Below are 23167 nucleotides of genomic sequence, written 5' to 3' on the forward strand. Positions count from 1 at the left end.
CTATCGTCCAAAATTCAGAAGTGGTCCAGACAGAATGCCCAATTCGTCACACAGGCAGGGTGATCCCTACGCCGGGGTTGCAATTACACTGCATACAACAATGTAACGTCAATCATCATGTGATCAAACTAATGACGTCAGCTGGTGTTGAGTAATCCTCTTGATTACAGTGCCGGTCGATAGGTGGGAAACTACAGAAAGATGATAAAAAGAGCAGGCCAGACACAACTAAAAGTAAAAATACTCAAACCATTGTGTCATAGAGGACGACATGAAAGTAGCTTTACAACTCTGAGGCAGTGGGATTGCCCGGTCAGGGACTACGTGTCCCTGACAGGTGGATGACCAAGTGACTCTTTGCCTATATATTAATCATTTCCTTTCATCCTAGCAATAAAACTTCAGGCTTGGTGTCTGCAGGAAAGAGGCCGTTCTATAGGGCATATCCCACATAAACAATGCTCCACAGAAGCAAAAGAAAGAGAAAATTTGAAAGTGAGATCTGTAAAGGAAATAGGACTCAGTCTGATTTTCCTCTGACATTGGGTTTTACATCAGTGTAACTGCATTGAAATCAGTGGAACACAGTAATGGTAACCCCCTGTACATGTGTGCTTCTTCACCATTGCTACCCGCAGCGAAGCCGGACAGCAGAACACCGGAACCACTCAAACTCCACTGAAATCAATGGAATTACCTTGGATTTACATTAATGCCTGAGAGGAGAATCCGCTCCAATGCCTTGAAGCGGGAAGGGCAGGATTTCTGGATAAAAATAGCACAGGCAGAAGCATGGTTTCTCCAGTGCACGGTCGGAAAAGCAGTAACACGGGGTGTAGCGAGAGGGTAGTAAACTCCCTGTGGTGGAGAGGAGAAAAATGCACGGCCCCTGCCCCTGCCCCCACAGCCCTTTGGACCTGATTTTCATACGGATTGAGCACCAGCACATCCCACTGACGTCAACCAGAGTTGCAAGCACTCAGTAGTGCTGAAAATGAGACCTGTAACATCACAGACCATCAGAGACAGGCTACTGGCCTACACAGTCCTAAGGTCTGATCTTCTCTGGCACTTCCTATGTTCTAGACCTAGCAGGGGATAGCCCCGATTCTGATAGCAGTGGTTTGACTGCATTCAGGATCCCGCAGCCCCGCTCAAAAAAAGATTCCCAACCCCTTGGCAGGATGTTGCCAGTTTGGTAAGGAAGGAGAGCACAGCACCTCCTGCTTTTTCTCTACTGCACTGCAAGCAGAACTTGGCAGGGAAGCAGCATCGGTTCTAGGCTTCTGAAGTCGTTGAAGCAACAAGGGCGATAGGTGTCCAATAAAGGTTACATTGCAGAACCAATTACTTGCATCCAGGCTGGTTAAAGGAAGGCCAAGAGGCAAGATGATTTGAAGGACATCAGCATCAAGGAGAGAAAAAGCTATTAAAGTAATGAGATAAAACAGAGCCAGAAAAAAATGTAGTCTGGAAACCAAGAGCTGGCTACTGTTGAAGCTATGGAAAAATACAGAGGGGAGCAATGGGAATCCTACTCATTAAGTTCACCATTTTTAAGCTAGACAAAGCACTCTGGAATGTTTTGCAAGGAACAATTCTGTGATAGGCTAGAGCAGAGGATGCACTTAATTCTCTTTGGGGTCTTTTAATCTCTATATTTCTTATTAGGAGTACATGCCGCTACCATCCACTCTATGGGAGCTTCAAGCTTCATTGTCAGAATGAGTCAGTTAGACAAACAACCTGCACCTTGGGAAGGTAACCTTGAGCTGGTCTTTGAGCCACCTAGGCCAGGTGGACAGAGCAAAACGGTGCTTTAGCGGTATAGCTTATTCCTGCTGCCGAGTGAAACAAGTGATACCAGCAAAAGCATAGTTTTTGGCCAACATCAACAAAAACACGAGCCAACAAAATTCTTGACCAACCTCTTCCCCCTACCCCAGACACAGCTGCATTTCTGTGGGGCCAGTTGGACTGTGTCTACAGTTGTCTGATGAAAGATACTAGACCAGTGTAAAACTAAATATTTTAGTTAAAAATTCGTTGAGGGAGCTGCATTGGGTTGGCTCCCCTCTGAAGCCAATTGAGTATATAGAACTCTGTTCAGACTGGGGGGTTGTGCCAGCCCAGCTGTGTCAGTCACAAATCACACCCCTGACTGATACAAACTTTTGCTGGCATAGTTGTAACATAGACCTGACCCTAGTCACTGATCTTTTAACTGAGAGTCAATGTTCTTCTTGGCCTGGGGGTGGACCTGCAACATGAGAACTCCTCTCCCCCACCCAGGGTAAATATAAAGTAACACCTACCTTACATAATTCTTCTTGTGCTGATCGAGTTCACCAGCTCCTGTTTACAGTTTACACATGGACAATCGCTACATACAAACTAACGTTTGGCACTGAACAATGCATTCCAGGCAAGTTATTTTTGATTCAGTTGATCAAAGTGTTTCCTTTTACTGGACCAACAAACAAAGGGTCAGGCCCCCAAGGTTCATTCTTCAGCTCGGAGGATTCTATCCTTGCTGGGTATTGAATTCTTGCCACTAAAACCAATACAGGTTTAAAAAGGCTTAGGAGCTGCTCAGAGGTCATTCAAGCACCACAGGGCAAGACCTAGCACATATTTCCCTTCAAGTGCCGAGCCTTGAGTACACATGCAAACATGGGCAAAGCACATACTTGGCATAAGACACAGAACAGTATGTTCCTGCCCCGGGCACAATACAGAAACTTGCACTCATGGTCTGGCTGAGGAACAGATGAACTTGAGTTTTGAAACATCTAACAAGGATCGAACACATTTTAATAGAAAACTGATCTACAAAAGTGTCAAGTCCCCTTTATGGGGACTGGACTCGATGACCTCTTGAGGTCCCTTCCAGCCCTAGAATCTATGAATGGCTGTTTGATGGGGCTTTAATTCAGATGCATATATTTCAAAGTGGCTATAAGACTGAGATGTGTTTCAGCATCAATTATAAATGTGGTGGGAAGACAGGCGGAGTTTTCATTCATTTCTCTTTCTAGCAGGAAAGTTAGGTTAGGCCTAACTTTCTCTCAGTGAAATCAATAGGAATTTTGCCAGGATTTTAACGGGAGCAGGATTGGGCCCCATTGTAAGCAACCAGTCTTTAAGTTAAATACACACACACACACACACACACACAGACACGTAAAGTAAGTGCTGAGTACAGGATCTGTGTTAGGCTTTTCTAAGGTGCCTCTTCCCATGGTATGCTAGTATTATTGCATATTCCCTACAAATGAAATGTAAACCCTTAGAGCTAGTCTGGTTTCAATAAGTGATGTCAGTGCAATGAAATGCTGTGATTTAATAATAGGATCTAACTGCAAGGAGAAAGACAACAGATATTAAACCTTAAAGCAAACCAGAGAGGTATATTTCAAATGTAGGAGCTTATTTTCCAGTCATAACATCAAACTCCATCACCCTTGTATTAAATTGACTTTTCAAAATAAGTTATAAGGTGATCCATGTGTCTAGGTTCAGACGCATAGCACTGCTAAACCACTGGGGATGGCTGCCTAGACTAAGCTCCGGGTTGGAAAAATTTGCATTCCCTAGGATCACCGTTCCAAATCCTGGTGGAAATCAACGCCACGCTCTGCCCTTACACAGCAGATAAAATGAGTTCCACAGTTTTCTGTTAATAGAAGTCTTTCAAAGGAGACTTTAAATACTGAGTTACTGTTAACCCCACACATACTTTTACAGAACCTAGATTTCATCATGGTAAATAGATGTTGCCCCTGAGTTCTTGACCAACATCTCCCCGCCCCCATCACTGCTGGTTACTTCCCTCACCCAACACACAGCTCCATTTCAGGGGGACCAGATGGACTGTGTCTGTTTTTTGGGGTGATCAGTGTAAAACTAAGTACTTTAGTTAAAACATTGGCTGAGGGAACAGCTTTGTGCAGACTTTAATCAGAACCCAGATGAGTGATGATTTCCAAATGCTTGATTAGCATCTGCCACTTAGCCAATCAATAATTGAGATCAAGTGAGCTGTTTTTTCCCCCCCCAATCAGTAAAGTGAGTCAGGAGGGGGCACTCTAATCACTTGCACTAATATTTGCCAAAGGGGTACTCTTACCAGAAACGTTATATTACAGTTATAGAGATTGGAGAGTCCCATTTGCTTTCAGCGCTGCTTTTGTTGTCTATTTCTATACTCATTTATCTCGAAGTGCTAAACAAACATAGGATGTAGCCTAAAAAGAGCACAGGTAAAGAAGGCAGGTGCTGGTGGGATCAACACTACCTCACACAGATTCCCTCTCAGTTGAATAATCTCCAGTTTCAGGGTAAGTATTCGCCAGGACACTAGTGTTATCCTCTTGGCTCATTCCGTCTCTTCTCCCTAGACTCAAGCTGGAGAAAGGATCTTCCATCCAAAACAAGAGAGGTAAGGTAGTAGGCTGCAGGCGGGTGCTCCATTAAGTCTGCTTCAGAACCACTGATGTCAAGGGGAGTCTCCAATGGGTTTTGGATCAGACCCTTGTCCATGGTAGTTACATTCCTACAATCTCAGTCTTCATATACAAGGAAGCACAAGGCTCAACCCACCTTTTTCTCCACGTACCACTGGAAGGGCCACAAAAGAATGAGTGGAGAGAGAAAAAAAACCATCCTCCAAAGCCCCAATAGTCTAAAATGAGACTGCCTGGCCTCCTGACTCAATCCTGGGTCCCATAGGTATCAACTTGTCCATGGTCCACTGCAAAATCTGAACCTTTGGCCAGATACGGTGCTGGAACACTGCACGCGGATGGAAGATTTAACCACTACATGTCTCAAGTGTGATGGAGAAGGGGGACTGAAGATACTGCCTCAGCCCGCTGTGATCTAATTGTAGCATAGGGGCCCCATATTCTACTGTCCCAGTACACTATGGGAACCTGCCCTAATGCAAGGCCCCTTCCTTGCGAGGGCCTGCTAAACTACACTTTGCTAGACTAGGCTGCGGGAGCATACTGTCCTTAGAGCCGGCATTAGGCATAAGCAAACGTTTAGGGCCCTGAGCAGCTCAAGGGGGCCTCCTATTTGCTTATTATTATGTGGTGTGTGTGGGGAGGGTGGTGGTGGGGGGGGGAAGGAGGACTATTTCTGCTTAGGGCCCCTAAGGGGCTAACACAACCACTGACCAGCCTCCTTAAATGGAACTGCTATACAGTTATGACTCCACATCTGTTTCACTGTTCCCTTGGACCTACCCTAGGCATAAGAGCTCAACTTGCACAGTTCCTTGGGAAACTGCAGCTTAGCCAAAAAGAATATAGAGATGTCATGGGGTTTTATTTTGTACAGTGATTTGGTACTGAATGTTCCTTCCTTCCCACCCCAAAAGGAACAGGGCACTAAGAAAGACCATTGCAACAAACAGAAATTTAATAAGGGAAAATGCATCCCCATGAAAAATGCTTTTATACATCAGCTTCTTAAAAATAAACCACCATCAAGGAGTTTCTTTGAGTGCAGTTAATTGTTACAGCGGAAATAGAAAAATAGTTTTGATGGAGAAAAAAAAAAGTCACATAATTTCGAAGTGTTGTAAGTAAGTTTTGCTTAGAGGGAGAGAAGGGGGGGAAGGGAAGATGTTGGATTTTTTTTTTTTTTTAAATCGCTAGATAAGTAACAATTTCTTCTGCCCTCTGCTGCTCACAAAAAGGAATGCTATAGCTCTCTTTAAAAGCTAGTGGGCTCAAGTCTCCATCAGCCTGGACCTTGTACAATCAATCACTTACACCAATTTAAATCGGAAAGATGGTGTTTTGCACCAATGCAAGAGACAAAAATCTTCAGGCCAAACCTTGCATCCCAGTCCTAAAAAACCTGGAAGATTTAATCATATTGACAAAAAGAAGAACAGGAGTACTTGTGGCACCTTAGAGACTAACAAATTTATTAGAGCATAAGCTTTCGTGGACTACAGCCCACTTCTTCGGATGCATAAAGTGGGCTGTAGCCCACGAAAGCTTATGCTCTAATAAATTTGTTAGTCTCTAAGGTGCCACAAGTACTCCAGTTCTTCTTTTTGCGGATACAGACTAACACGGCTGCTACTCTGAAACTAATCATATTGAGACATTAACTAATCTAGTTTGCTCTTGTCTAGTTTGCATTTCCTGCCTGTGCAAGGAGATGAAGTACTCCAAAGCAAATGAATGGATTTCAAATATTGAAAGTCCCCCACTCCCAGAGACGTAGGAGTGGCTCTGTGGAGCTACCATTTACACATTTCTGCAATGCCTACTCAGTCAAACTACAGCCCAGCCACTTTGCTCAACAAGCTTTGGTTGAAATCCTACCAACATTTGCTTTTTAGAGGACAACTGAAAGTTTCCTTGCAGTTAAAAATCAAGATTTATAATACGTCTGTTAGCTCAGACACTGATCATCTATCAAAATTTCAACTGGACATAAGCATTGTTTGTTTTTTTTCCAGCTAGTAGAAACAAAAGCCTACTCAGCCATTTTATCTAGGGTTTGTACCATGGCATCAAAATACCTTATTTATCCTCCAATAGTACCAACAGATTCAACCTTTAAGGCAAGCTCAACTTGAGATCCCTTCTATACCGTAGTCCAGCAGTGGATAAATAATGGGCGCGAGTGTTGGTTTTATTATAATTGTGCCTGATCTGGATGCCACGCTCTCTCCAGGAAACACAATTCCCTAGGAATTGCAGCAAGGAACTGTTGGGGATGAAACGTCAGCTCTTTGTTGGGATCCTGGCATCTGGGGCTAGGGAAAGTATCGCTCAGCTTGGCCCATGAAGAAAAAAACAAGTCCAAACACATTAGCTCATTAAACATGCAGAGGCCCTTTACTGTTTTGCTGCCAGGGCTTCTATTTCTAATTATTAATAGTTAGCGTCATCCTTTCACAAGCAAACAAAAGAAGTTTCCACTTACAGTTATTTCCCCAGGAGAGGGAATATATATATATAAAAAAAATTATAACCATGCTTCAGTTTTTCCCAGAAGTCTGTTTAGACTAAGGAGAAACCATTCCAAGGACAAAATATTTGTATCCTAAAGTTGTATGTAGTGCAACCGTCCAAGGAAGATCACTCATTCCATTTCCACATTTAAGGCTGCACACCAAGAGGTTGAGCTGCAAATGCCAAACAATGGAGTGGAACTGGAAGAAAGCCACTGTGAAATACACAACGCTCCCTTTTTAGGGTCCCTCTTTCCCCACTGTTTTAGTTTTCATGGCCGAACAAAAAATGACTTCGGTATGTGTTTGAGACAAGTTTATTTTTTAAAATAATCATCTCTCCTGATGTTTCTCACTCAGTATTTTGAAGGTAATTTCTTCCTCCTTTCTATATAAATACACTTGGTATTTCCTGAATCCTGGAGGGAGCGGGGGGAAATGGTTCGACATGTTCATTCCCCTCTCTGTTCTCCCTGTCAATCAGATTTCACTGAGAACACCACCATGAAGGTTTAGCCAACAGCTGACAGGTACTCAGTAGTGCAAGAGCAGTTTTTTTGGTTTTTTTTGTTTTTTTTAAGAAAAAAGCATAGAACAATAGAAGATAGAGATGAAGATGATGTAAAAAATTATATATATTTATATATATATGATTCATATCTATTTACAATGTGGCTGGGACAAACAGCAAGACATTTGAGGAGATTATACAAGACACCAGTAGCTTTTCCCCCCAACCTTCTCAGATTCGAACCTGGACATAAGGCATGAGGAGACTGAGACTAAAGAATGAAATTACACATTTACAAAGAAGGAATTTCCCACTCCCCGCTAAACCCCGTCTCCTTTTCACTCTGGTGAAATTGACTTTTTATTGACCAGTCTCTATGAAAAGAAAAAAAAATGGTTCTTTACAACCTCCGAAACATGGATGTTGATTTGTACGATATGTCAGGTTTGGCTTTTTACTTCTTTTTTGAAACATGACTTTTAGAAATACCCTGATTAGCTAGAGCAATACCATGTTTTCCATTTAAAATCATCATCAGCAAAACATGGTCAACTGAAACAGACCTTTGTATGAATTACTTGGTAATTTTTAGTCCCTAAAGTAAGGCATAGCAGAGAATGTATGTAGACAAAGCTACATCAATTGTGGAGTTTCAAGTGTTACCTTTCATTGGGTTTTCTTGACCTCGATATGGTATCCTACAGAATGAACTGATTAAACAGATTCCCTCCCCCGTCCCCCAAAAACAAACAAACAAACCCAAATCTTTAAATTCTGGACTTAAAACAGAGATTCATGTTTGCTTTCAGCACAGCAAGCTGCATGCTGAAATCTTAAAATTATCGTTCCAGTGAAACACCTTTTAACCCACCACATTGTTGCATCTCTGATAAAATATTCCTCAAGATTATAAATGCAGTTCAATCTTGTGTTCCAGGTGAAATGCTGTATTTTCTATGCCACACGAAGACCATATTTGACATGCATTATCAGTTGTGATCTTGCATTCCACAAGCTGCAGCCATTGAATCAACATGGTTTTCAGGCCTGAAACAGACACAGGCAGGGGAAAAAAAAAAAACAAACAAAAACCAAGCTACTAATGTGTTATGCCATTAATGCAAGTTTGTTTTTATGCTTCTTTCCACTCCATCCTCCCAGGTTCTCAGGTTTTTTTTACAGGCTGGTGATCTTCTATCCTGAAATCCTCTAGCTTCAAAGAGAATTTCCTCTTCCCCACGCATCCTCATGGGTTTAGAAGGGTCATAATTATTGTCCCATTTTTCTGAACTACAATATAATAAGCCATGTTTGCTTTACACTCTTCCTTATCCTTTCCAACAGGCTTAAAAATATTTTTTATCAGTAACAGGCTGCAGTGCAGAGCAGTAATTTATTACTCTGTAATTTCAGCTATTAGTTAAGGCGCTAGCCTGGGACTTAGACTCATGGAATCTATGAATGAATCTAAGGCCAGAAGGGACGATTGTGATCATCTAGTCTGACCTCCTGTACAAAAGATAGGCCATAATACTTCCCAGAGCAGATCCTTTAGAAAAACAACTAATCTCTATTTAAGAATCGTCAGTGATGGAAAATCCACCATAACCTTTGGTAAATTGTTCCAATGGTTAATTACTCTCACCATTAAAAATTTACACCTTATTTTCAGTCTGAAACTTGGGAGATACAGGTTCAGTTCCTTGCTCGGCCACTTTGTGACCATGTGCAAATCACTTAGTTTCTCTGTGCCTCGGTTCTCCATCTGTAAAAGTGGGATAATAGTACTGCTGTGCTCACAGGGGTGCTATTAGGATCGACACATTAAGGATTGTCAGGTGCTCAGATATTATGGTGATCAGGGCCATATGAGTTCCTGAGACAGAGCGATTTAGTCACAGGTACAAATTCTGATTGAAGGTAAGTAGGTTGTTTTAAATGTTGACAATTAAGAACACTGGATTTTCAAAGAGGAAATCAAAGATTAAAAACCTGCAGATTCCAGGAGGTAGAACTGAAGAGAGAGTCTTCTGTCAAGAGGGCTTACTCTAATTTTGCCAAAGCACATTGGTACCTGTGAGTATGGAATAGTTCCCAATTTGCTCAGCCAAGCAGAATAGCAAATATTGACATTTCTTTAAAAACACATTTTGCCGAATTACTTTCTGTATTCTCGCTAATTTCTTGTTCAAGAGTTCCACTATTCATTTAGCTCAAGCATAATATATATACCCATGGGCCACCTGTTTGTTGGTCATCCTAGTCCTGCCCAATTCTTTCTATACCTCTCAGTACCTTGGACCTAGTAGCTGAACAGCAAGAGGCTCCCAGAGGCCCAAGATCTGCACGCCAAGCTGAGAGCCAATGGCGGGCCAATCTTTTGATGCAGTATTCTGCTTTTATAAGCTTCAGATAGTGAGGTGGCAAAGTTCAAACACTTCTGCTATGACTCCTCTGATACCTGAGGGATTTCAGCTGCACGCAAACTAAGGCAGCAAACTGACTTTGTATGGAAAGGATCCACTCAGCTGAATGATCACCAGTTGTAAAAATCTGCACACACACCCAGGACTATAAACTCATCTCACTTGCTTTCCTTTTGTTTGATTACTGTAAGTATTTGAATGATTACATGAATTCCGATCATCCCAGCCCTATAATACAGTGAAGTTCAATCAGTTTGACACACACACACACACACACACACACAAAATAATAATTAAAAAAAAATCAGAAGTGCAGGTTTACCCTGCCAGCTTGCTGGTTACAAGTGATGACTTTCTCGGTGGAAGATCTTGTGGTGTCGGGATATGGTCTCCTGTGACCAGGTTATTGTCTGGCCCGGTGGTTGGCAACTGCTTGTTCTTCATCTTTGCCTTGGCCATATTGTAGTCACCCGAGTCAAAATACTTTTGCTGAAAGAGGGACAGGATTTCAGGTTACTTTGGCAAAGTCTTAAGAAAATATACTGCCCCAAAACTTGTTGGAATATTGCAAACATACAAGACCTATCTAACCATGAATGTTTTCTTGATTTAAGAAGTAGCTTGGTCAATGTACACCATTGTGCCACTGAATTTGCAGACTCTTAGATCAGCCTAGCTGGCACGTAGAAGTATAACTATAGCTACCCCAGCAGAACACTGCTAGTATAGACAGTTATACTAGCAACAGAGGGCTTTTGCTGGTATAGTTCATTCGGTTCGGTGAGCAAAATAAACTATCCCAGCAAAAGTGCTTTTGTGCTGCTAGAACTGCATCTACAATAGGGTTTTTGCTGGCACAGCTGTGTCATAAACAACAAACCCAAGCAAAATAACTCTCACAGCCCTATCAGGCAAAGCTGTGCTGGCAAGATTTATATAGCCCTGGCCTAAGAACAAACACTAAATCCTCACTTTAAAGAAGCAGTCACAGAAGACTGGAAGCCAGACAAGCAGGCTCCTTCCACACAAGGAAATCCACCTTCCCGTTTTACAAAGTATGTGTATAACACAACCAGTCACCCCCAACCAATTTTCGGCCTTTCTGTAACACTTATTTGAAAGGATAACCATGATCATTTACTTCCTTTACCAAGGTGTACTGTAAACAAACACAATTCACCAAGTACAACAGCAGTTGAGAAAGCTTTATAACAGGGAATCTCAGGCCTGGTGTACACGGGGGGGGGGAGGGGGAGGGAAGAGGAGGGGGAAATCGATCTAAGTTACGCAACTTCTGCTACATGAATAACGTAGCTGAAGTCGCCGTACTTAGATCTACTTACTGCGGTGTCTTCACTGCGGTAAGTTGATGGCGGACGCTCTCCCGTCGACTCTGCCGGCGCCTCTCGCCCTGGTGGAGTACCGGAGTCGACGGGCGAGCGCTCAGCGGTCGATTTATCACGTCTAAACTAGACGCGATAAATCAACCCCTGCTGGATCGATCGCTGCCCCTCGATCCAGCAGGTAATGTAGACAAGCCTTCAGTTGGGTTTACCGAGTTCCTTAAAGTGACTTTTAAAGCCCGAACACTTGACCTACTGCCACATGGCTGTACCCCTAATGGGGAAAGACCCCAGGACCCAATTTTCATTTACCCCATTCTGGCAGCATAAAAGAGGCCTTACAGTGGGTGTAAATTACATGTCTGCCAGAGCACCATACAGGGGCTTTGGTGTAAGTGAGGAAAGGCCTGATTTTGCTCTCCCACTGGGGTGAGTTAAGGCCCGATTCTCCTCTAAATATCGGATTTAAAAACAAAAACCCCTATTGCTTCCATGCCAAGACATTAAATAACCATTATGTTTGTGCTTGCTCTGCAGGCTGTTACCTAAAACAATATTACCACAGTAACATTGACAGCAAGAGATAATGCTGGCACACAATGATGTTTTGGCAGGATGGAAGGCTATAAATAAAAGCTATAAAAGGAAAACAATAATGTTAATTCCCAGGAAGCAAAGCAGAGGCAGTGGGCAGAATCCCTGTGGTTCTAAATGGGAAAAACAGCAAAACTGTTGCATTTTCCCCAACTTCTCAGAGGATTGGGAAACAATCTGAAGGGGATAAGAGGCTCATATACTGTACCAGACTGCTTTACAATGGCTTTATAAAGCATTACCGCTATAAACAAGATGCCAGGCTTTGCTTTACTGAATTTCAGTGAGGGCTTTAACTAATTCCTCGGCCATAGGAGTCACGAGGCCTGATACACCATTGCCTTGAACCTTGGCCAGCCGTACATCAGCACAGAGTGGGTGTAAAATGCTGCCATTCTGGGCCGGTGGCATTTCTACACCCACTTTGCACAGGTCTAAGTGACTGCACAAGGTGCAGAGGAATGGAAAAATCAAGCCCACAGTTTCTAATTTTGCATCATTATTCTTTAAGGATTCTACTTTGAACCTACATGTGAGATTTGGAACATCTGATCTGCCAGATCACCGGCTGGTGCAGGACCAGCTGCACAGCGTTAAGGTAGATCCCAGGGAGAGGCCCAGATGGCACAGGGAGATCAGTGCATTAGTTTCTAACTATCAGAGTCCAAATCATGACGGGTCACAAGGTGGAGAACCGGGAAGCCACTAAACAATATTCACATAGCAAAACCCACCACACAAAAGACAGCCCAACACAAGAGCAGCCTGAGATGATCTCAATCAGGAGCTTACGAAACAGGGGAATGTGCCACACAGACATCTACTATGGTGACTTCAGTGGGCTTTAGATGGGGCCAATCCCAAAGAGCTTTAATCAGGTCCTGCAGACCTGGCACAAGCTTGCATTATCAATAACATTCATAAGCACAAAGTCACTCAAGGTACAAGTAAACTCATATTCATCCTGGACAGCTACATCAAAATTATGTTTGTTCCTACATTTGAATACTTTTCAAGTGGTCATGCCTGACTTTTTTCATGCCTGATATATCTCCAGGCCAGCAACAGTAACGAATAGAAATGTATTAGATACAAATGGCATTACATGTTCAGGCCACTGGTCCGGTTTGGTCAATAGATAGAAATATAAGCACCCTATGTACATACTGAATCCAAATCTCTCATTCAATACAGTCTTTACTAACAATGTCTAGACTACTTTAAGTGCTACTATCTATATCATATACACTTTTCTTTACACCATCTAGTGATGACAACGGTTCGCTTCCAAGACAAGGGTATTTGAGTAGGTAAGTACCCCTTTCTGCAGTCTTTTCATTAGGAAGTCTGACCCTCCTGGCTTCTGTCCTAAATTAGGATATTTGGCCTTTAGTTTTGCTTCTTCTGCTCTCTCAGGGATGACTGCTTCCTTCTCCTGTGTATCCTGAAAAACAAGAAACGGATTAAAGCTATTCAACCCTATGAAACAGGACACTTATTTTAGCTGGGAAATCTAGTTATACAATGTTTGTCCTGTAACTACAAGCCTAATGTTTATCACTAATTGAGGTGTGGCCCCTTAAATGCTTAAACATACTTTGAGAATACTGTAAACTCAATTCTAAACCCATAGGGGGAGTGGCTTTCTCAGAAAGCCTGTGGGAAAGTGGACAGATAAATGGTTCAGGTGAGAGATACAGCCATAGATAAGGAGCCATTGGTAAGTTTAACCCAGGCAATGAGGTTCAACAGGCAGTCATCAGTTTCACATCAACTCCCATCAGTTAAGTGTGGCACCATCGGTAACTCTTCTAACCTTTCCACATTGCAGAAGCCAATTGGCTGAGCCAATATGGGCGGTGGCTAGAAATTCAACCAAGCTTTTATACTCAAGAGCAAGCAACATGCCAGAAACAGCTCACCGGGTGGGTGGCAGAGATCAAGTTCTGCTGCTTCAACATGGAGTAGTTGTTCACATGTATTCAACGCATCAACATTCCACAGTGCCATTTCCTAGCATTGCTTAAGGATAGTTGTTTTAAACAATCGAGCTCTTTGATCACTAAGCATCATTAAAAGAACAAGAGGCAAATCAATGTTTTTAGTGCATATTTCTTCATGAAGGGGAATTCCATAATGCTGAAGACAGCCCAGGAAGCCAGAAGGTCTCTGTATTCACAAAGCACAGATACCCTGAGCCACCCCACCCATGTGTGTGCCTCCGCCCTATGCTGCAGAGAACAGTTCCAGAGCAAGATGGTATTTCACCATCCAAGACTTTGTCCTATGGACTGTGTTACACAGGTCAGACTTGCAATCCTTTCTGGCCTTAAGATCTATGAATCTTTGGCCCCTCTGCAGAGATCCCCACCAGCCCCTCACGTGCGATGGTTTTTGCAACATGGACACCTGCCTACTAAGAACGGGACTGAGACTTCGCAACTTGTGTCGTACAAACCAAACAATGCTGACTCGAGTCAGTTTCAACCAAGGCCAAATTCAAACTGGCAACTCAATCGTCTATGCCATCCAGCACCACAGACGCAGCAAGCCCAGCTCCAGCGGCAGAACAGCACATAAGATCATCTCTCTGGTTGATCAAGAAGTGGCATTGACTTGTTCTGTGGCAAGTTCCTTCTCAAGCCCCTGGGCCCAAAGGCTCATGGCCTAAGTACAGAGTAGATTAGGCAAGGTAAAGACAGGGTTGAGATTTCCCATGTCTTTGCTGGAATCAAAGACTAAAAAACTTTGCAGAGGGGGGAAAAAAACAAAACAAACCAACATTTATCTTCAGCTTGGCATGCAGGTGTCAATACGGTCACGCAGAGAGTTGCTAGAGCAAGCTCACAGAGATGTAAGAAACAGGATTCTGGTCAATGTCAGTGACAGGACATCACACTAGAGGGACCATGAGTTTGATCCCGCCTAGCTACTCCTGTGTTCCAAGTAAACTGAATCCCTCTTGCTAAAAGGGCAGGACACAATCCATCCAACTAGATAATCTACATTTGATTTTAGTAAAGAGAACAGGCAAAGTTCTGCCGTAATGGTTCGGATTGGGCATGTTATGGTTGGGTTCAAGACACCTTTGCTCAGAAATATACAGATGGAACTCTGCTGAAACAGACGTGAAACTTTCGAATTGGAAAAATTAACAAAAAAAAGATAGAAATCAGTATCCTAACCTAGAAAATTAGTTGAGACCTGTAAATATCTGATAACGTGGACTGGTTTTTAAGTGACAGCTTCAGAACTTTTGTACAGAAGTTGCTGTACAAGAGCAGAAATTGGTGATGGCTTCAAAAATGATCCCATCTGCAACTAAATATTTGTCTCAGCCCAGTGGTAGAGGTGGTTTGAGAGCTGCCTGGGATGTATTACTCACTTCCACCCCTCCAATCATGTGAGGAAAGAAGATTAGAAGGATTGTCACACTTCTGTCCTCCAAGAGAGTGCTTATCCCAGCCTTATTCTTTAAGTGGAGTTTGCTTAAGTAAAGAGCGTGGATGTCAGCGGAACCAGAGAGTGACTATATTTCTCAGTTATTTCAGAATTTTTAAATACAGCTTTGAGAACAGACTCAATGCTATAAAAGTCCAACACTATGAATTACCAAATACAGTCAATTCCATTTCCTAGGGCTGTACGGCTTATTACACTCGAGGGTCAATAGTAGGTGACCAGAAATAGAATGGCACAGTCTGTCTTAAGAAATCTTGCTGCTCTGTTATTCTTGACAAGTCATCTGTTGGAAGGCATTTCAGGGGGCATGAAGTTTTTCAAAGATTTAGAACAGAGGCCGCTGGCCTGTTTAAGATCTGGATTAAGATCTGGATTTAGATGGTTTTTCCTCTACAGAGAGCAGCCTAATGGGCTGGGTCAGCTGTCAGCCCTCTCTGCCTGCAGTATTCACTAGGCCGTTCTGGAAACCTCCATTCCTGCTAGTCACTATTGCCACCAATTCCAGACAAGATCTTGCACCGTGGGAACTCAGTTCAATTTAGATGGCCTGTGAAGCATATCTGGGATCCTCAGATTTGCTTTGTTGCTGGCCTTCACCAGCCTGTGACATTTGGTCCATTACCAGGTAAAACACTGGAAGGAGAGGCAAAATATTTCGAGAAGCCACTGCAAATTAACAGATTAGCCAACAAAGTGAAGGCAGGCGTGCCCACATCTCAAAATCCACATCATCATAATTGTTCATTGTTCACTGTCTCAGACAGATTGAGCCATAGACGGACACTGAAATCTCTCAGTCTTGGATCTGGTCCTTCCAGGTAAGGAAGGACATACAGGAGGAAGTTAGTAGTGCTGGTACCACCAATGGTGAATGTGTATTTTGGCAGTTAGAGTCCATCCTGGGTCGAGGGGGAGGTAGAGTGGTCCTCGTGTCTGATAGTTGAATAGTGGGTTGGAGATGGTGGGTAGAAACGATGTTTCCAACCTGTGTACATATCTTATTCTCCAATCTGTTGAGCATAGTGGGGAAACTGGGATGGAGAGGCTTGGAAGCTAGGAGCGAAGATGTGTGCCTGGCGCAGGCCAGACAGGTATACTGGAGGATGCTCTGTGGATGACAGGTGGTGGCTAGCGACTATACGTAGCCCAGCTGGAAATATACAAGTTGGTTATCTGGTCTATTAAAGGCAGTTGACAGCTGCTGAGAAGTTGGCTGTGGAACATTGGCCACAAGTGTCCTCTGAGATATTTTCTGCTATAGTATTTATTCCAATGGTGTTGGGGTTAATGGAGATTTATCACTCTGGCTGTCTTAATGAAGTTCTCTTTTCTAGGAAGAGGATACAGGTAGACAGATGCCACTCAGCCAACTACAATTCAAAAAGACGCTGCCCCACGAAATAAAGGGATTCTTTACTGGCAGAGAATTAAAGAGAGAAGTACAAGTTCCAAAGTGGTGTTTGGTCTCTCAGCAGGAATTCTGGCTGTGTTACCCATAGCCCAGTAGTTCTTACCAGACACACTCAATCCCAACTCCTCCCCTCAATTATTTATTTCTAAGTCCTGCCACTGTATCCAAACTGCCACAGAGCTGATCTTTATGTTTCATCACTGTTCAAACTTAACAGCGACACACGGCTACCACTTTTCCCAGAGGACCTGTATCACTGAACACATGTGCCCAGATGGCCAGTAGGTTTTAGCTGCATGACTGTTAGCATGTATTCTAATAATACTGTAAGATCAGGAAAGCCTATTTTTCTGATAGATCCCTGTTGTACTGGCGTCACCATTAGTTTGGGCAATAACCGGTTTGGCTGAGAGCTGCCTAAGTGTTTGTATGAGAACACCTGGCCTGTGCTAATCCTGCTCCGGTTCTGAAGTTTGAGATGGCAGCGCCGTGTATAGAAACTCTGAGACAAAACAGGCTTCAAAGTGTTCTTGCAAACTGTTACCCAGAATGCTCTTCCACTTCCCAACTATTAGAGGGGGGGGGGGTGAGAGCTCCGAGAAGGCATTTAGATGTGAGTGTTAGGGGTGGTTAAAATGCTTTTGTGTAGGATTTATGTGCCAGAGTAGTAGAAAGTTTTTAACCTCCAGGCTGCACACCATATAGCTGTTTGTGATATCACAAGTAAAAGGGTCAAAGATTTCCTGCATCACAGGAACTCAAATCTTTTGGCAGTGATCTAGCAGTGGCCGTTAGTAAGCGGTTGGACGGTATCCTTGCTGGAGGAAAATGTCTAGCCAGGGGTCACAGTCCATTTACTCAGTATAAAAACTTGTTCTGGACCCTTGCAGGCACAAATGCAGTTCTCTTTTGCAGAGCTTCCCAACTGGTCCTATATAGAGCCCAATCCACAGTCTCCCAATGATTTCAGTGGGATTTGGATTATGCTCACACACAAGCTTCAGAAACATATTTAGATTTTTTTTTAATTAAGTCTGATGGTGGAGTGGCGTTTAATAGCCAGGGTCCCCTGTGTAAGTCATTAAGAGAAACCCGTGCCTTCGGAGGTCAGGAAGTCACATCCTCTGTTGTACCCATTTCACCATTTTAAGTTGAGGGACGCTTTAGGAGCAAGTATTTCCCTATGTTAAAAACCAAGAGTGAAAAGAGTTAATATTTAAAATGAAGGTTTCAGATTGGAAACACTTTCTCCCCAGTCCCAACATATATGATTTCTAGGACAGACGATGCCAAGGCATTTTGGAAGAGACTATTTAAGTCAGGTTTCTCCTTTTCCCTAAAGCTACCGTCTCCTCTCTTTGGTTACCATCCACTTAAAGAGAATCAAGAGAAAATAACAATTGGAAAGACAATGCATCTTTGCTAAGACAGTCTTTAAATAAAGTGGATAAGTCTGAGTAGCTGCTCCGCTCACGACACCGTGGGCAATGCTCTAAGAAAGTCGATGACTCACGAAAGCTGCACACCATGCTGCTAAGCTGCCCTAGACAAAAGGCAAAACAAGAATTTTTGTGCAGAAGGGTTATGTGGGATAATTTTATATTATTACTCACTACAGTTCAGTCCCGCAGCGTTAATACAAAACCTCCACTACAGCTTCGCCCCCCCAAAGTAATAATGCCACCCCTTCTCATCTACTGCAGCTTCATTTTCAGGCTGCCCCCTGAATTCTACTTTAGCCTAAGGCACTTTATTACCCTCAAATAAATCAACAGCTTGTGCACAGAACTACAGACTTGTCTACAACACAGTGATTGCTTTAGTGCAAGCCTGAACTGGTATTTTGAGAGAAACATCCCTCCCCCTTAATACTAAAGGGAAATTCCCCTACTTACTTTGAAGCAGCTGTTATTATATAATCCTAATTTACCGCCACTTCACGCAAACCTGATCTCACCTCTCATCAAAAATTATTTACAGAGAAGTCACGAAACTGAGGTGAACTGACGTTCTTTATACGGAAGCCACCACTGCTTTTAAAGCAACTCCTGCACTCTTAATTCTTCTTGTGACTCTCACAGGGCTGGGCAGGTGGCTTTGTCCTACCATTGGGGTCTTAACAGGTGGGAGAGGGATACTTATTATAAGCCATTTCACATATATGTTTGCAGAGTTGTAGCTGTATTGGTCCCAGGATATGAGACACACATGGGTAGGTGGGACAGTATTTTTCATTGGACCAGCTTCTATTGGTAGAAGATACAAGCTTTCCATCTACAGAGGGCTCTTCTTCAGATGACCTGGTGGGGCAGGTGCGCTGAAGAAGAGCTCTGCGTAGCTCAAAACCTTGTACCTTCCACCAACAGACGCTGGCTGGTCCAATAAAAGATATTTCCTCATCCACCTGGTCTCTCTCCTTTCACATACGTGTACTCATGGTTTCATGGAGAGCTTAGCCCTGGTCGACACTTAAAATGTAGATGGACCAGCCACATCGCTCCGCGGGGTGAAAAACGTCCACCCGAGTGCGTGCCGTAGTTAAGCCAACCGGACCCCAGGTGAAGAATTCAAGCCCCCTAAGCTCCAACCAGCAGCGGAGCCACCCCATGCTGAAGTCCAAGTCCCAACCCAGCACCCCCAGATCCTCCCTCCCCCATAATCCCCTGCCCCTAGTGGAACCACCCCCAAGCCTGGGTTCAACCCCCACCCCAGGACCCCCCCCCCCACCCCCAACATCACAGTCTCCCCCCACATCCTCCTCTGACCCACCCTGTCCCATCCCACGGCTGCACCCTGGCCCCAGAAGCTTCCACACTCCCCAGGATCCCATCACGACGCCCTGACCCCATCCTGTCCCGCCTCAGAGGCCTCCACACCCCCAGTATCCCACAATCCACCAGCCCAGCCCGTCCAGACTCCCGCCGCACTGAAGCCCTATCTACCCCACGGCCAACAGCCCCCCCGGAAGTACCACCCCCACCAGGCCTGTAGCCAATGACCAAACACCATTACGCGGAGCGACGAGTAGGGCAGCCAATCACAGCGCAGCCCGGCGCGAACGGGCAGTCCCAGTGGCCAATCGGAACCCAGCGCGATCCCGCCCAGACTCAGCCCCTCACCTGTTTCTCGTCGCCCGTCTGTTCGCACCGGCTGTCGGCGCTGAGCTTCTCCGACATGGTGGGACAGGGAAGGGAAGAGGGACGTGGCTGAGAGAAGCGCCGGCGTTCTGCTTCCCACTCTCTCCCCGGCTCCTGTCACTTTCACTCTGTAAACAAAATGGCCGCCGCCGCCCCCCTAACGTTTCTGACTGGTAACTGACAAGCAGAGCATCCAATAACAAAGCTTCGGAGGCCAGGATGACATCATACCCAACCAATCATAGCCCACAGGAGGCGGGATGAGGGGGGGCGGGATACGGAGGCGAGACAGATGGGGCAAAGGGCCAATGGAGAGTGAGGCAGGAGCAGAACGGGCGGGGCAAAACTTGGGAATGACGAAACACTGAGCGGGACCAATAAGAGACGGAGAGGAGGCCGTGGGCGGGGAACCAAAATAGGGGGCGGGGTGAGGCGGGTCTTGGCTGTAGCGGGGGCAATTTCATTGGCTGCCCTGAGCTCGGTGGCGCCAGGTCCCGCCCCTGACTCGAGCAATGGCCTGGGTGTGAGGGCGGGGACTAGCGTGAGCCGCGCCGGCCGGGCCTGGGGCCCCGCCCCCACATCGCCCCGGGCCCCGCCCCCGGGATCCCACCACTAGCCCCCCCCCCGAGCCTCCCGCCCCCACATCGCCCCGGGCCCCGCCCCCGGGATCCCACCACTGCCCCCCCCGGGACCCGCCCCCGGGATCCCACCACTGCCCCCCCGAGCCCCGCCCCCCCACATCGCCCCGGGCCCCGCCCCCGGGATCCCCCCACTGCCCCCCCGAGCCCCGCCCCCCCACATCGCCCCGGGCCCCGCCCCCGGGATCCCCCCACCGCCCCCCCGAGCCCCGCCCCCCCACATCGCCCCGGGACCCACCCCCGGGATCCCACCACTGCCCTGCCGGAACCCGCCCCCCACATCACCCGGGACCGAACCCCGGGATCCCCTGGGACCCAGCACTGCCCCTCCGGGACTCTCTGGGACCTCCCACATCACCCCGGGACCCCCCCACACATCACCCTGGGATCCACCATTGCCCCCCAGGACACGCTCCCCACATCCCCCAGGGACCCAGCCCCCAGGAACCTCTGGGACCCACCACTGCCCCCTCCGGGACCCACCCCCCACATCACCCTGGGACCCACCACCACCACCCCAGGATACACCCTCACATCAGCCTAGAACCCAGCCCCTCCATATCACCCTGCAACCTACTGGTGCCACCCCCCAGGAACCTCTGGGACCCGCCCCCCACATCACCCCAGGACCTGCCAGGACTCACCCCACACATCAGGACCTGCCTCCTCTCCCCTGGGACCTGCCCTCCAGGACTCTCTGGGACCCACCCCCTCAGAACCGCCCAGTCCCCCATCACCTCAGGACCTCCACCCCCACCCCCCCATCACTCTGAGTGTCATACAGTTTGTGTCTTCTGTGGTGACAACGCTGAGTCCTCCTGTCCCTGGGAATTTGGGATGGGTCCAAACTTGGATGAAAATGATGTTTGCACAGTTAATATGTAACCCTGTTAATGGCTGTCGTTAACATGGTTCTCATCCCAGTTGGGAACGAGCCTAGTTTGAATATGGTTCTTTAATCCAGCCCCTCTTTATGCCCTTGGGGACAGCTAGAGCCTGAATTTAGGCCCCAAAATGTAGATTTTTGTTTAGATTAAGGGGGAATTTGCACAATATAATATAGCTAGAACTGGGCTCCTCCAGCTGCATTTAGGAACTGAATTTCGTGCAGATGTGGTTGCTCCATCTCAAAAAAGATAGATTGGAATTGGAAAAGGTTCAGAAAAGGGCAACAAAAATGATTAGGGGTATGGAACAGCTTCCGTACGAGGAGAGATTAATAAGATTGGGACTTTTCAACTTGGAAAAGAGATGACTAAGTGGGGATATGATAGAGGTCTATAAAATCATGACTGGTGTGAAGAAAGTAAATCAGGAAGTGTTATTTACTCTCTCTCATAACACAAGAACTAGGGGTCACCAAATGAAATTAATAGGCAGCAGGTTTAAAACAAACAAAAGGAAGTATTTTTGGACGCAACGCACAGTCGACCTGTGGAACTCCTTGCTAGAGGATGTTGCGAAGGCCAAGACTATAACAGGGTTCAAAAAAGAACTAGATAAATTCTTGGAGGATAGGTCCATCAATGGCTATTTGCCAGGATGGGCAGGGACGGTGTCCCTAGCCTCTGTTTGCCAGAAGCTGGGAATGGGCGATAAGTAATGACTCACTTGAAGATTACCTGTTCTGTTCATTCCCTCTGAAGTACCTGGCATTGGCCACTGTTGGAAGACAGGATACTGGGCTAAATGGACTTTTGGTCTGACCAGTATGGCCGTTCTTATTTTCTTACAAATGTCCAGGGATGTTTGGATCCAGATTCTTCAGCTAAAAGCAGGGATGAAATTGAAGGGAAAATGCTATGCTCCCAGGCTCCACCCTCAAACTAAGCCCTGCCCATTTGAAGTGCCACAATGAGGTACTACTCACAATAAATTGTGCAGCCCTTCCCAATATAGTTTTCTTGTTTTATGCACTCTGCAGCACAGCGGGAGGAGTTGATCATCATCCATCAACTTTCCTGCATTCTTTGCACAGCAATGAAGTAGTTCACAGCATTGCCAGTGAAACAATCACCATTAGGTTTCAGAGTCAACAGTCTACTGAGATTAATTGAGACAAGTGACATCTCTCAGAGGGATTGTTTCAGGCTGGCTGCAGGCTTGGGTAGAAAGCACTGCGGTGGTTTACACTTGGTTCACAGTTTGATGATTCTGTTTACGACTAGAAGCTTAATTTTGGTTTTTGAACAAAAACGGGTTTGTTGGAGAACAAGGTGATGAAAAAAGTAGGCCAAGCCAGCCCGCTTCGATCCTCTTTGTCATCCTTGTAAGAAAAGTCAGTGAAAACAAATGTTTAAGAATCTTGCTCTGCAGGGTTACCCTCTCAACCACAGCCGCCTGGGGCTGACAAGGAGGGTTAAACGCAAAGCCTACGAGTGACAGGTTCATCTTTGTGCAGTGCCGAGCACAATGGGGCTCTGGTCCGCGAATGAGGCTCCAAATGCGCCTAGATCATTACTGAGAAAAGGAGACTAGCAGTGTGTAGGGGTTGCTATTTCCCCCGTAGAGATCAGGGCAGCTCCTCCGTGGGCCCCTTGGCTTTGGCTGTCTGGTAATCCTTTCCTGTATTTGGGCCAGGACCAGGGATGGGCGAGGAGGATTCAGGTGGCTTTATGCTGCTTTTGTGCTTCTCCTACTGTGAGGCGGTGCAGCCTTTGGGCTGT

General features: G+C 45.5%; 1 protein-coding gene across 1 annotated transcript; it reads right to left on the minus strand.

Moving 5' to 3' along the window:
* Positions 1-7280: 7280 nt before the first annotated feature.
* Positions 7281-20001, minus strand: ENSA (endosulfine alpha). Its single transcript, XM_054010408.1, has 4 exons — positions 19846-20001; positions 13172-13297; positions 10239-10405; positions 7281-8537 (listed from the first exon to the last, which is right to left on the minus strand). The coding sequence occupies exons 1-4, from the start codon at positions 19900-19902 to the stop codon at positions 8480-8482; spliced, it is 408 nt and encodes a 135-aa protein (XP_053866383.1). The 5' UTR covers positions 19903-20001; the 3' UTR covers positions 7281-8479.
* Positions 20002-23167: the final 3166 nt, after the last annotated feature.

The sequence above is a fragment of the Malaclemys terrapin genome, chromosome 21, assembly GCF_027887155.1.
Source record: "Malaclemys terrapin pileata isolate rMalTer1 chromosome 21, rMalTer1.hap1, whole genome shotgun sequence".
Taxonomy (NCBI): Eukaryota; Metazoa; Chordata; order Testudines; family Emydidae; genus Malaclemys; species Malaclemys terrapin.